Raw genomic sequence first — 15511 nt, 5'->3', positions numbered from 1 at the left:
GGAAAGTTTTTCCATTCAGGTGCAGTCAGACAGACTGGACAAATGGCTACTCAGACATTAGACAGACTTAATTGTCATAGCCTTTTAGTGCAGGAAGCCATTAGTCTGACATTATTCCTTTGTCTTTGGGTTTGAGTTTCCAGAGCTCAAAAAGTCAGTACTGCTCCACAGATGACTGCTATAATCCCACCACTGCAGTAAATAAGGATGTCGCCAAAATATTTTACAGCCTCACTGTGTCCCGAAGTGAGAACTGTCTGATTCATCCTTGATGGAAAATGAATTCTCGTTCCCATGTGATGCTGAGAAGAACACCTTTACAGTTCACGTGTGAAAAGGTCGTCCGTAGCGACTTTCTGTTGGAACCTGCGAGCTTTATCTTAGTTCAAGACACTTCTTATCTCTCACTCTGTTTGATTTCTGGTGGGGAAAACATTTAACCTTCCTGACTCCTATCTTACGTCCAGTGAACAAGGTTTATTGATCAGAACTGAGAGCAGTTTAAGGTCCTGCAGCCTGGGGAAGAGCCTTCAAACCAACCTTACAGTGTTGGTGTGTGATTCACTTTTCTACTGTTGCTTTTCTTTAGATTCCTTTATTATCATTCTGCCATTTTTACTATTTAACTGGAACTCCTCTACAAGGACCACATCCATGGTGGAAGAGTTGGTTCCAAAAAAGGGGGGCGACTCCTTGTTCAACAAACCACAGTAATGTGTAGGAAGTACAAGAATACTGGAATAACAAAAAGGAAGGAAACGGATTTCGCCACCTTGAGCAGAAGCACCTCGTTGAGTACGAGGGGAGCCAAAAATCCTGCAGGCAGAGCTCAACAGATAGTGTGAGTTCTAAATCAAGCAGACAAACTGCACTGGCTCGGCATAACATCTCCGAATCTTTGGCAAGGTGCACTCCGTATTTTATCAAGAATATCATTATCGCAGAAATATCCTGAAATGTAGTGGTATTATTTTTATATTACACACACGCACACAGAGCCATACATGCCCTCAAGATAACACTTTCTTTTTGTGCATTGATTCAATCCTATTTTCACCAAACAAGCTGGGCTCAAAACAGAAGTTCCACCTGTTTTCAATCCCACACTGCCCTTAAGTTTATTACTCAGCCCTCTACAGTGTCTTATCTGTGCACTCTGCCAGCGACTGCGCTACAAGTCAGCCTCAGTCGACTGTTCAGTGTGATTGACTGAAAGAAGCCGTGTGTGACAGGCCAGGGTTGGTGTCAGAAAGGCTAAATTTAGTATCTCCATTGCTTCACCAGGTGTGACTGGATCACAGATATCTCTCTCCATTTATACCGAACAATGAAACGTATTGAAAGGCAGAAATATCGACTGAATAGAAGGAACGGCTCACTGACTTACGGGTTGATTTCATGGCTGACTTACTCTTTGAGTCAATGACTCTGTAATCAAGTATTGATTATCTCTTTGCTTTACATGCCTGCGGTATTTAAAGTTTTTTCTTATGTTGAATTGGATTTAGTTTTCAATTAAGTTTAGTTTTAGTTCGTTTTCAATTTAAAGTTTGAGTTTACTTGATGTGTTTTAGTTTTAATGTGCATTGATGGAATAATCATGAGCATATGTTTTATTTTTGATACAGTCTTATTGAAACTGATTCATATATCTCAGGTCTTGGGTGGACATATGCTGGATGCAGGATGAGCTTTCCAAACATTTCATTTCATTTGTCTGCACTGTTGATGGCAGAGCTTTGTTCATTTCCTTTGGCGAATCTTTTTGCCATTTAATAGTTTACATATGATGAAAATACAGGGTCTTACTCATTTGTTAACATCTTTGTATTCTTTCCAGGATTGTTTTTGCATATATTAACACTCTGCACAGGCAACTACAGGACAGTGACTTTATCTTTTTTAAGACATAGTGTGTGTCTTTTTTTTCATCCTCCAGGAGCTTAATGTGCGGCAGTTGACACTGTCAACAGACAAGGACAAGTACGGCATCCGTCTCAGAGCCGAGCCAGACCACATGGTGCTGGGCAAGAGACTAAAGGGAGCCTTCAAAGCTGTCACTGCTTCTATCAAGGAGCTCACCAACGAACAGCTAGAGGCCTTCCAGAAGACAGGTATTGCTGTGTGTGTGGTTGTGTCGTCAAAAAAGCATAAAATCTGAACTCATGATGTAAAAATCACACGCAGGGTGCAAAGAAACTAAAACTTTCCAGCAGTGTAAATGCTCGTGAGCAGCGTAATACAGCTGACAGGTTTGCATTTACACTGTAAATTTAACCAGTGAGCAATGATTTTGTTTTCCTAGTAAATTAATTAGTGAAGATCAGCAGTAATATCCTTCATACAGTCATGTGTTCACAAAGTAATGAACCTCGCCACATCCTGGCTGGTGAAGGACTTAGTCTTTCCAGGATGCCCCAACTGTCCCAACAGCAGATATTTACAAAAATTCATCAAAGCTGATGAAATAAAACATTAAACGTATTGTTTTTTAACTGTTTTCAACTGAGTACATGTCAGAACGGATTAGCTAGTGATCACATTCTGTTTCATTTATGTTTTACACAGTGTCCCAACTTTTTTTTGGGATCAGGGTCAAATTTATTTCACCAGAAACTCAACTCAACTGAGTCCTCCCAATGAAGTCAAGCACAGGCAGACGGCCAGTTTATCCTCAGAAGGCAAACCCTAACCCTGCTGAAACTATAATCAGAGCTCCAGTACGGATCAAAGCAGTGCAAGGTATCTTGTCTCTCCAATTATAGAAAGACGAGGAGAGCCCCCAGAGTCTCTGGGGAAAAAGGCAGTGGAGGTCAGCTGGGCTGTGGGAACTTAATGTTTGAAGTCCAGCCAATGGGATGGGCGAGCGAGGATGAATGATGGACGGAAAGAGATCGATGTGGTGGAGGATGGTGAAAAAATGATGGCGACAGGAGACACAGATGAGGATGTGTACAGCAAAACAACATTTGATTTGTGATCACAGGCCAGATGTGCAAAACCCACTTTGCATCATCTCATCAACTTTGTGTGAAGGAACAGTTCAACACATAAGTAAATGTGAAGCCACAGCTGGCAGCCTGTTAGGTTAGCTTAGCACAAAGACTGGAAGCAAGGAGGCAGCTAGCCTGGCTCGCTCAGATGTCATGAAATGAAAGAAAGTGGACTAAAAAAAAACAAACAAATCAGTTACATCAGTCAGTTAGTGGAAGTTACACTGCCTCTGAAGTTAACAGCTCACATTCAGTTTAGGGTCTACTTTTAACCTCTTGAGCAATTTCTAGCTCAGAATCCATGACTCAAAAAAAAGAACATTGTCCAATTTACTATAAGGGTGGTAGTTAGGTCAGAAACTGATTATGGTTCATGGCCATTGGTTGTATTACTCATTATTCCTTACCTGTAACTTTGATCCCATCATTTTAACCGTGCAGAAGAAAAGAGGTGAAGAGAGAAGGCGGAAAAGAGCAGAGAAGGAGGGAGGGACACAGGAAATCAAAGCATGGAAATCTCAGATTAGAGAGAAACGGAGTGACCGTTTCACCCAGCCTCTGGGTGTGGAGAAGTGAAGAGGAGAGGAGAACACGGTCATGGTTTTTAGTCAGAACACAGACGTGGGTAATTGCTGCTGCTGGCAAAATGGAGATATGAACCTGACTAGATTGGGTTTGCTGTCTTGTTTAAAAGCTCCGATTTCGTGCCGACGTGGCCAGGAAGACCGCAATGTAAGGAATCTCAAAATGCAGGCAAATATATGTCCAGACCCCAGCTAAGTCCAAACAAAGCCTGGGCCTGCATGGAAGTTAATAGAGCGCTTTATTCAGAATGACTGGCTGTAAGTGAAACCTTTTTAAGAATCCCTCGCAAGATACGAACACTGCCAGATAGAGACTGATTTCACACAGTCTGTTGGCAGTTTATTCACATTTAATTAGGAGAATAGTGGGGGACAAAATTGTTTATCATCAAATTTGCACTAAAGTCTGTAGCCAGCATTGATTTAATCATACTGGGCCTCAATAATCTATTCTCAAATGCATCAACACATTTTCATCGGCGCTTTAACGATCCGTTTTCTGTTATCTGACTCATGCTATTTTCATTTAGTACACCCATAGATATCTCCCTGTTAGCAAGACTTGAGGAGCCTTTTAGATTTTCACAGGAAAACAGTTGAAAGTCTGTGTGACTCTTGTCTACTTGAATTATTATTATTTGTTTTAATTGGTACGCAGTGATGTTAGTGACTTCTCGGCAGTTCAGCCGTTTTTACTCAACATCAAACTGACTTTGTACCAGAACATTTTTCGTGATTGGCTCTTCAGGACCACTACCACATTATTCTGACCAAGAAAAGCCCAAAACAAGAAGGAAATCTTGATATTAGTATTAGCAAATGTTTTAATGTGTGTGCATTAACTATGGCTCATTTTCATGCCCCCTGGTGGGTTTGTGTGGGTTTTATAATTTATGGCCGTTCAGACATGTGGTCTGATGGTGCAGAAGCACAGTGGGGCTCCATGGCGTTGAGTTCTGTATGAAGAGCACATTTACTGTGTTAAAAGTGGTTGCTGTTTGTCTGTGAAATGATGAATGTCATTGTATGCTGCCATATAATGATGTTTATTTTTAGGCTCAGTAACATAACTTTGTATTGTTGTGGTTCATTGTAAGGTTCCATCATGGTGGACGGCCATGAGCTTCACGAGGAGGACCTGAGGCTGATGTACACCTTCGACCAGAGCTCTGGCTCAGCCGCACAGTATGAAGCACACTCTGATGCACAGGTAAGAAAATTTGTGTTTCTTGAACCTGTTAACACAAGTGAAAACCTAGAAAAATACATGTATAAACACGCACACGCCCTCCACCACTACCCCTCTCTCCTGACTGCTACATTACTAAGTGTATATTGAGCTGTAAAGTGCACTGTAAGTGGATCTAAGAACGTTCAGGCTTCTGTGCTGCTGCACCAAGCTGCCATATACTGTAAATGCATTTATGTGTCTTTACTGTGAGTGTGATGTATGAAATCATTTCACGGCTAAGTGGAAACCTGCATGTATGCGTTTCCCACAGGCCCTCTCTAATCAGTGCTCCTCCAACCGTATACACACCACACGGCTGCACCTTAATACCAGTTTACAGAGCTGGCTTTTTAATTCTCTCTGTTGCTCTCGCCTGCTCGCACCGACTCTCCCGCACCCATCTGTCTGTCTCTCTGTTCTCCCTCATATACTGTTTCTCTGTTTGCTTTGTGTGCCTTCCTCTGTCACCCTGTCATCCCTGGCCCTCCTTCTTCCCATGGTAAAGTGTTCAGTGCTGGCAGCAGCTCAGCCTCACACAATATGACACTCATTTTACTTTAGTGACTCACACAGGCTACAATATTGTCATTATTGCTGCTTGGTTGGTCGTTTTCTTCTTTTTAATCTTTGCATTATACAATTTTGGGCTTATTTTGTAAAGGTTTCTCTTGCTGTCTCTGGTTTTTAGCCTGCCTTTTCAGTTCTAGTTCAGTTTGTAGCTTGAGGCTGAGCATCTCAGCGGCTCCAGTAAACACACGATATCAGAAGACGAATGCTACATTAATGTCTTCATACTGTGTGCAATTCTGTCACTCTCTGCTATTATTCTGTCAAATACATATTACAGTAATTGTGGGGTGTACATGACTGGAGTAAAAGAAACTGATTTTAAATTTCCTCTGCCATCATTACTGTTTGTAGCACAAATATTTTATGTGTGCCTTAACTCAGTGGTGGGGAACCTTCCTCCTTTCAAGGGCCATTTCAATTTTTATAACATCCTTCGAGAGCCGTACTAAATTACTGAACACATGTATCAAACTAACCTCTGTGCTGACTGGAACTGCTTCTCTTTGGCAAGGCGTCTCATGTCAGTGATGGTGATGGTGATGATGATGGTGATGATGATGATTATGATGCTACTCACAGCTCGTTTTGTGTCAGTCAGTCTCGAGCAGAACTGAGTCTTTGCAGGAGTCAGGTCTGAGAAGAGCAGCTCAGAGTTGGAGGTTGTTGCTTTGCAGCTTTATTATTTCATGTAGTAGGTTGTCAGGCACATCAGCTGGTTCCATATTAAACAGTGTAGCAAATATGTTCAGTTCCTTGTGTTTACTTTCCATGTCCTGAAACCTCCTACCAAATACCTGAAGGAGTTTTCACACCTAGCAGCATATTCAGATGTCATAGCAGCTTTTATTGTTGCGGAGTAGGAAAATCCAGAGTTTCCTCTTTCCAGTTACACTTGCTACAGCTTTAATTTCACTTCAAATGATTTCACATGCGAAAGCAGAGAGCTGAGAAGCTGCTGGAGCTTCAGGTTCGGCTCTGAGAGGTATTTGGTAATGTCCACCATGAACGCCAAATGACACAGACACTTGATAACACTGAGTTTCGCTCTCACATGTTTTCTCTTCATCTCTATGAATTATTCCCAACAAACAGACACTTGAAAACAATTTAGTTGGACCAGTGCAGCAGCTCTGCAGCAGCAACAAGGCACTCCCTCACAAATTCTCTTCCTGAATGAGGTTTCAGCTTCTTAGCTGTTAGCTCGTTCACCACAAAACCTGCCTGCATAACACTGTCTCTGTCAGAGTGTGGTCTTTTGAAAGTTGCTTGTTGGGTACCCAAACTCTGCAGAGGAGTGTTAACTTTATCCAAGAGCATTTGTCCCTGCAGCTCACCCAGTTTAGCATGTTTGTAGCGGTACAGTACAAAGCACTACGAACTCATCAAGTCAAGTCTAGTCAACTATTTTATGTTATTTTCTTTTATTGCTGAAAAAGGGTAATTGCTGTGAGTTGCTTTTTTTGTATTCATGAATTGCCTCATGGGTTGCGGGCTGTATGTGGCCAGGAGGCCGAAGGTTCCCACACCTTCCTTAAACTTCATGATTGCAGCCTCCTCGAAAGTCTCTGTTGTTCGTAAGCAAGGATGGAACGAGGTTAACCACTCGGAGAAACACATGATTGCACAAAGGATATCACTGGAACACTTTGCAAAACCGCTGTTGTAAACATAGTTCGTTTGCAAATTATTTATTCTGTTTTTATTTATGTTTTACACAACGTTTTGGAATTGGGGTTGTAAGAAAAAACTCCCTCTGGCCCAGATTCATAAATTAAATAAACTCAGATGGGGCAGTCTTCTTGACAGTCTTTGGAAACATCCCAACAGTTCTGTGATCAGTTCAACATGTAGCTTCATCTCTGCTGTTGTCCTTTAGGTCCTGGTGCTGCTGGATGTCACCCCTGACCAGTCCATGCTGGATGAAGGCGTTGCCCGAGAGGTCATCAACCGCATTCAGAAACTACGCAAGAAGGTGGGACAATTATTTCAGGAGCACTCCTAGCTCTGGAAGTAGGAGTGACACATAACACACCACTAGTGAATTTTACAATTCAGTGTCTAATTAATAGAATATGACACATTTGAAACACTTTGCCAATGCATGCAATCAGGGCTGTGCCAGGGTGAGCAAAACACGCCACTGAGGCTGTTTGAGGAGTTGTACTGGAAGACATTCAAGGCTGTTGGGTGATGAGTAATGTATGACCGTTAAGCAGCAAAGAGGAAATTGAGTGCAAGTATGAGAAGAGTTCAGGAACCCGGCACGTCAGGACTCAAATATTTACACAGCATTCTGTTTGGTATTTTAAAGCATGACGACAACAACCTGCACGTCCTCCCCTGGCAGAGTTGTGTGACGCTGCAGGCTCTCTAGGATTAGAAATACACTGATAAAATACTTGTGCAGTATTTTGATCAGTACAGTGGAGCTATAAGTTGATTCAATCAACAGAAAATGTATAAGCGACTATTTTCATTTATTGTTTAAAGTATTTTTTAAAGGTCCAGTATGTAGGAATTAGGGGGATCTATTGGCAGAAATGAAATATGACATTCATATGTTTTCATTAAAATAGGTGTGTTTGTTCCCTTAGAGTGTCGGTGTGGGTCTTCTTCCACAAAGTCTGTCATTTTGCAGCACCATGTTTCTACAGTAGCCCAGAATGGACAAACCAAACACTGGATCCAGAGAGTATGTTTTGCATTTTTCATGGCTACTGTAAGGCAGGGTGAGACGAGGGGTATTCAGATGGTTGAAATGAGCAACCTCACTGCTGGATGTCACTAAATCTTCCACATCTGGACCTATAAGAAAAATACTTGTTAATCTTGTTTTACAGCTTCTCAATTGTGACAAAATTTTCTCATTATAATATACGCATTGGAAAAAGTTGAAATGTGATGAGGAAAATGAGAAATATTGTTTTGGAAAATAGTGAATAGATAAATCATTGATTCTGTATCAAAACCAAAAAAATGTTTTTTACCATAATTTGTCACTTCTGGACCTCCACACCGAGCCATGGGTTGGACGAAAAAGTAATCTGATGACATCACGTTGAAACTGATAGTGAAAATAATCAATAGTTGCAGCTCCACCATGTTCTCCGAGCAGCAAAAAATTAGCTTTTTTTTTTTTTTTTTGTTACATTTCCCTCCCTTTGATCACCCCGCCCTCCCCCCTTCCTCTTTATGTCCCATGCTAATTTTGTCAGGGCAGTTCTGAAATCTTTCCACTGCAGCGTCACAGTGAGAAGTTTCTCCATCATAAGGCAGGCTTAATGGAAGCTTAATTACAGTCTGGCCCCTTTCAGATTCTAATGTTGGAGCTTTGAAGTGGTCTGGGGAGTAAAGACGGATTAGCCAACAGCCCCTTGTTTTCACAAGCAACAAACAGTTTTTTCCGTCCCCCTATAGCAGTGGTGTGCACTGGCTCCCGGCCAGGCTAAATTCCTCCAGTTATTTCAAACTGAGATCTGTTAGGAATTTTCCACCCCGGGGATGGGAATTAATTTTTAACAATTCTTTTGACATGTTTGGTAGTAGATTGTAGGTGTGCATGTGTGTTTTTGTCAGCGTTTGCGTGGGTGTTTGTGTTTCGCGTCTGAACATATGCACGGTTGGGAAACAGGGGTCAGCATTTCCCTTTTTTTTGTTTGTTTGTTTTATTGGACTGCTCACAAACTGGAGATCTCTATAGCTCCATCTGACGTGTTCACATACGCACGCACACACACACGAAATGTACCAGCCCCTTCAGGGAAGGGTCAGTACCTTGACTTGGCAGGAAAAGCCTATAAACCTTCCTCCATTGATTGACTGCTCCTCTGTATCTAGCTAACGTTATTCCTCTGCCCTTGAGCCACATGCTGCAATTGGAGTGTGTGTACGTGTTTGTGGGTACGCGTGTGTGTGAGTGTGAGAGTGTGTGTACTATACAGGCAATATGAATGTGTGCGGCTGTGCACACGCGTGCGTGGCTGCACACTGCAGATTAGGATGAGATCAATGTGTTTGAATGTGTCAAGGTTAGAGGAAGCTGGCAGCACACAATGCCAAAATAGATGGGCTTTCATCCAACGAAAAAACCTCCCTGCGTTTCCTTCTGCCTTTATTTGTTCCTATACTGTCTGTTTTTTGCCTTTTAATCCCTGCCCTCTTTTTTTGTCTGCCCTTCCATTTTGTTTACACCCCCCCCCCCCCCCCTTACCACCTTTGTTCAGGTAACTGCTTCTTCCAGATTGCATTTTCTTATAGAAGAGAACAAAAGCTCCGAAGAGGTTTACTTGTCACAAAGTTGTAATTCTTCGTGTCCTTGACAATCATTTGCTTTCATCCAGATAACAGCTTTTTCTAATCCACAGTGCAGATTATTGTGCGTTGTTGTTTGAAGAGCTACTGAAGCAGTACTTTTAGCATATTTACTCACTTATCGTTAGTAAGTCATTGTGTCTTTCAGCCCTTCTGATACTGTAGAAACTTTCTGAGAAACACTGTTTGGTACAAACGAACATATTAAAACCCACGACCTGCTCTACTGCTCTCAATCACTTGTCTCTCAGGGCCATTTGGTGCCATCAGATGAGATAACCGTGCACTACCGCTGCCAGCCAGAGGGGGAGTACTTGGACTCTGTGATCCAGGCTCACACTGACTTTATCCTGGCAACCACCAAGGCTCCACTGTTGCCCTTCCCTGTCCCCAAGACTGCCAGCGTCATCATCGAAGAGAAGACTCAGGTATGAAAGGACACCTCGGGGCAGAGAGGGTCATTGATTGCTTGCTTAAGTTTGGTGCAAGTTCAGTTCAACAGGCAGCTTGTTTTGTACCACATTACGAAACATGTTGGGAACAGATAATGTGACTTATCATGTGACAGTTTTTATCTCATTCCACTTATGACTGCTCTCTGAATGTATTTGAGCTGGTACAACTAAAGTGTTTTTTTGTTTTGTTTTTTTGCAGCTGAAGGGCTCAGACCTGGAGTTAACCATAATAAAGGGCTCTTCAGCCCCTCTGGCTCCTCTAAATGGACCAGCTTGCACGTATGTGAACCTCAGGGTGAAGGTCAACAACAAAGAACAAGGTAACATGTTGTAACCAGAGAGGAAGTCTGTTTCTCCAGCCAGGAAAGTGTTAACAGCAATATGTTGAATAGTTAAAATGTCTTTGGTTATTTTGCACATTGAAGCTCTGCTGATTTTTGTGGTAGAAGGTTACGTACTAGGCCTGTTAACGTCATTAGCAATCCTGTCTGACTGGTCTCTTCTTCAGAGGGCGTGGTGCTGCTGGAGAATCCCAGAGGCGATAACAGGCTAGACTTGGACATGCTGAAGAAAGTGAGCAGCAGCATCTTTGGAGTCAACAACACCCAGCTCAAATTCTTCAACGGCGGGACTGGTGAGCGCAGGTTTTGTCCCCTCAGAGAGACATAAATGCGGCTCATTCTCTTTCTCATCTTCCTCAATGAATCAGTGTTACAGTAGAAACGTCTCCTATCACTTGAGTGTCTGTTAGTTATCCTATATGACTAAAGTACTGAACGTTTACTGTACTAAGGGGCCCCAAAAGGGACAAAATAAAATAAAAGATTATCCAAAGTATAATGACAACAAAAGACTGAACAATAAGTTGCGTAGTGTAAAAACATAACATAAACAAACAATATATACAATGAATGATGAGACAGTAAACACTATATACAATGAAGTTTACAATGTGCAGGTGATGAATGCACATGTTAAAAACTGGATTAATGTATTTATGCCTGATGGTCTGAGGATCCCTTTACCAACAATGATCAATTATATTTTTCAGTCATATTTTTGACTCATCTCATAGCCTTGTCTGATGGTTTTGTCAGTTTAGGTGCTCCATAGTGATACAAATGCAAGTCTAAAGCTCCCCTGTTCTTTACAGAGTTGACCAGCAAAGTGGACCTTCAAGCTCTGAGCGGGAAAACTTTGTCAGTGACTTCAGGCTCTTCCTCCCCTGGCCCCACCCCCGCCACCGACACCCCCCTATGTCCTTACGTGAACCTGCTGCTCTGCAACGCACAACCAGCTGGTGAGACGCACACACACACACACACACACACACACACACGTACGTCTGATAAGTCGGTCCTTCCCACCGTTAAAAGGCTGCCGTCACTCTTTTTAATTATGATCAACCAGTCCCCCGGAGAGACCAAAACCAACAGTGAATTTCTCCTGCTGACAAGTTTTGTTTTCGTAATCAAAGCTTTATTTAACAAAATGCACGTAGCATCATAGCTCCGACGGGGTGGACGCTTTTTTTTTTTTGACACTCGAAGACACTTTAAACTCTTCAGTGGTTCTAAGAATAAAAAGTTCTGCATGTGATCTTTTTCTTAAGTAAAATTAGCCATGCCACTCTGTATAAATCACAAATGAATGTCCTGTATTCATGTTTGAGATGGAGCCAATTTCAGTGGAATAGACGGACATTTTCGAAATGTATGCATGCTTTCCACTGTTGTGTTTATGACTTATGCCACCTGGCTGTACACCAGAGATCCCCTTTAACCAAAAAAGATTCAATTATTGATTAATAGATTTCTTAGCTGAGAGTTAGCTGACAAAAAAAATCCGGGGAAGCAGCTAACCTGGTCCTGTGCAGAGAAATAGTCCAACATGTAACCTCTCATACAACTGCAACTGTCTGCTGATCGAACAGTCAGCGGTTTGATCCCCACCTCCTTCAGTCCTGGGCAAAACCTTGAACCTTGGGTTGCTCCCCAGCTACTGGAGATGCACAAGCCAGTGCATCCCTAATTACCGCTCCCAAGCCCGGAGAAATGGGGAGGGGTGCGTCAGGAAGGGCATCCTGCATAAAAAGCTTATGCAAGATTAAAAAAAAGTAGATATAACGAGTTAATTAGTGAGCTCTAGTGCAGGTAAGCAGACTTCTTTTTTTATCCTTTGACAGAGTCAGGCAAGCTACTCTGCTGTTTTTAGTCTTTATGCTAAGCTAAGCTAACCAGCTAATGGCTATAGCTTCGAACAAAAAGAAAGCGAATAAGTGTATGTCCCAAAATGCGGAACTACTTCTTTAACTGCTTTATATACTGCATATATATAGCAATGTACCCAATAACTTGAAACTGAAGCTGTCATATGAATGCAGTTAGTTATTTTCCACCACTGGAATCAACACATAATCAATGTGGTTGATCCCAGTGTTCATTGTACTGAAGGAAATCTACTGAAATCCAGTTCTTTCACCTCTACCCCTACATCTATCAATTGATCAGCCAGGCTTTCTCTCTCTCTCTCTTGTCTCCTCTTTTTGATCCATCCTTCCTCTTCTCTGCCTCCTCTCTTTTCCCACGGCAAGGCTTAGCTTGGTCACATCCCGTCCCAAGACTTGTGAACAAGCTTCACTAACAAGCCAATCATTTCTTCATTTGTAAAGGAAGTAAAATCTGTGTAGTTCGCTTCTCCTCAGTGCTTCCCTCTCTCCTCCAGAGTGCCAGACAGGAGAGGTGGGCACCCTCCTGCTGGTGAACCCAGTGGGCCAGAATGGGCTCAACTTTTCAGGCCTGCTGTCTGAGGCTGCCAAGGTCTTCGGCCTCCGCAGCAGATATCTCAAGCTCTACGTGGACCAGGACCTCACCCAGGGTAGGATGAAAAGATGGATTTCATGCTGACTTCACACCCACTTTGCCCCGGGTGTAGCATCTACATAGAAGGCTGTTAAACTGATTTAAGGTCACTAATTCTTAGTTGATGTACAGAGGGAAGGAAAAATCAGATTAATTAGAAGTTATTGAGGGATGAAGGCTCTTCTGTCAGCTGGCACCAACATATGATACATTTAAGACAATGCGATTTATCATATTGACCTCAAGCTGCTCTGACATTTTAATTTCAGAGACAAGATGATTATTTATTTTTATTATTTCGTTTGACTTGTCTTCGCATCTCATTGAAGCAAAGTAAGCCAGGAGAGCTGGACAGGCTAAATTTTCAGTTTTCAGCTGACAAAGACAAATCAATTGTTCCAGATCCCAAACATGAAAGTGACTATGAGTTTTAGTTGTCCATGCACAGTCAGATGCTATAAATATCACTTTCTCTTTGTTTAGTCAACGTGCTTCAGTTGTGGTTCTGCAGCATAGGTTACATTAAAATTAATGAAATGCTAGAGGGGGTTGGATGTCCTCTCATCCATGAGTGAACAGGTCAGTTCGTAAGTAGCTCTGATATGATGGGACAAATTGGATCAAATAAAATGGTGCATTATGGATGAAGAATTTACTGCACATTGCTTAATGACACGTAGTGTTTTTTCTTTTTAACTCAAATAAACTAAACCACCCTTCCCTTTGGAGATTTTTTTTTTTTTTTTTTTGAAAACTGCAATTTTTGGTGATTGCTTAAATGTTTTTCCACAGTTAATTTCATCCAGAAATGTAAACAAACATACTTTGTAATTAATTCAACGTCTCTCTGGTTTCAGAGCTGCCAGCTGACTCATCAGTGAAATCTCTAGACACCAAAACTCTCTTTGTGAGAGTTCTTCCTACAACCGCCGAAGCATAGCTCCAGAGAAGCCGTCTGAGGATCTTGGCATCTGCTTTTGTCCCTGATGCCTCACAGGTTCCCTGAATTAAGTTTTTACCGCTAAAATCCCACAAATAGGCCCTTTGATTGAAGTGAATTAATGGCGTGGTGTCAGTCGTTTCGATCGTTTTTGGAAATCCCGATGCGAAAGCAGGCTTGTCTGTCAAGTTCACAACTGTTGATCTACAGAGTCACTATCACACACATCTTGAAATTTCCGAGAGAAGTCCAGAGATTTCGATGTGTTTCAACTGATTCAAAGATGTGATGATAGCTGTCATTAATAATCGTGTTTAGTCGAGACTTACAATACTGTTCTCCCTGCCGCACCTTCTTTCCCTCATACTGTCTTTAATTAGTCAGCAAATGACAGTTTTCTAAGGAAGCACAATGTGTTGCCCAACTATATTTATTCTGGACAGAGAAGAGATTTACATGATTTCCTCTCTCGAAAGTGGATGCTCTTCAAGAACAGAATTATTATTCATACATAACAGCTGAATAGACCAGCTGGGTATATGTGTGAATGTCAGAGTGTGAAGTGGCCGGTCATGGGAAGTGGGAATTGTTTATCTGATGGACGGAAAACGAGACATCAAACTACACCAGAAAGAAATGCCAAAGGTTCATTTACCTGAAATTTAAAGATATTTTTCACTCATGTTTCAGTAAAGCTTGTTGGAAATAAAGATTGAAGGGGACTGTTTCACCTGTCTAGCTGTCAATATTAACAATGGATGTTGTTTCATTGTTATGCTAATGATACAAAATATTCCAGCTACTTTCCCTCAAGATTCATTTGAGGTGACCTTAGAACAGAGTAATTATTGCTGTGGCTCATAATTGGGAAACCAATTTGACCTATTGTGCTTGCACACATTCTTGAATTTAACAGATAAACCTATTCTGTTCATTGCATTGGGAATTCTTTGACAGCTCTAAAGGCATTTAAGAGGTGAAATGGATTTTCAGGCCGCTGTACCTTCAGGACAAAAGGGTTCTCTAATAAAAGGAGCAACAAACGGATAATGTGCTATTTTAAGTGACAAATGGAATAAATCAGAGGTGGCTAAGAATCAGCATGTTTTCTTTCAGCTCCCTCAGACCTTTGTATGACAAGAGGGGAAACATCATCTGTGCAGACTGACTCAGCTGCAGAAATCTTTGTTTGCCTTTGTTCATGTGCTCGCCTGAGACGTTTTGACAGACTTGTGGTACTTTCTTTAACAACAACAAATAAAACAAAAAGGATTCTCTATGTCTTCAGCAGCTATCAGTGAATTTAAAGTAGTAGTCTGACAGTTTGGTAAATATGCTTATTCACTTGCCGAGTGATGAAAAGAGTGATAACACTCTCAAGTCTTTTCAATATGTATCCATAGCCAGCAGCTGCTTAGCTTAGCTTAGCATAAAGACTGGAAACAAGAAAGCAGCTTGCCTAGCTCAGTAGCAAGGTAATAACATCTGACTACTGGCACTTTTTTCAAATTATAAGAAAGATAATCTGTAGTTTATTTGTGTGGTAATGTGCAGACTGTTTCTTGA

The 15511-nt window shown here is 41.7% G+C and overlaps 1 protein-coding gene across 1 annotated transcript in view; it reads left to right on the top strand.

The window, feature by feature from the left end:
* iars1 (isoleucyl-tRNA synthetase 1) overlaps positions 1-15224 on the top strand; it is a 55589-nt gene extending 40365 nt beyond the window's left edge. Inside the window, exons 26-34 of the mRNA XM_076739800.1 lie at positions 1940-2114; positions 4675-4787; positions 7255-7350; positions 9941-10117; positions 10344-10464; positions 10653-10778; positions 11298-11444; positions 12869-13021; positions 13863-15224. Of these exons, the coding sequence (XP_076595915.1) occupies positions 1940-2114; positions 4675-4787; positions 7255-7350; positions 9941-10117; positions 10344-10464; positions 10653-10778; positions 11298-11444; positions 12869-13021; positions 13863-13945 (1191 nt within the window). The 3' untranslated portion in view covers positions 13946-15224. The remainder of the gene's footprint in view (positions 1-1939; positions 2115-4674; positions 4788-7254; positions 7351-9940; positions 10118-10343; positions 10465-10652; positions 10779-11297; positions 11445-12868; positions 13022-13862) is intronic.
* Positions 15225-15511: the final 287 nt, after the last annotated feature.

Source organism: Chaetodon auriga, chromosome 2, assembly GCF_051107435.1.
Source record: "Chaetodon auriga isolate fChaAug3 chromosome 2, fChaAug3.hap1, whole genome shotgun sequence".
Taxonomy (NCBI): Eukaryota; Metazoa; Chordata; class Actinopteri; order Chaetodontiformes; family Chaetodontidae; genus Chaetodon; species Chaetodon auriga.
This window is presented reverse-complemented; position numbering and strand designations above follow the sequence as displayed.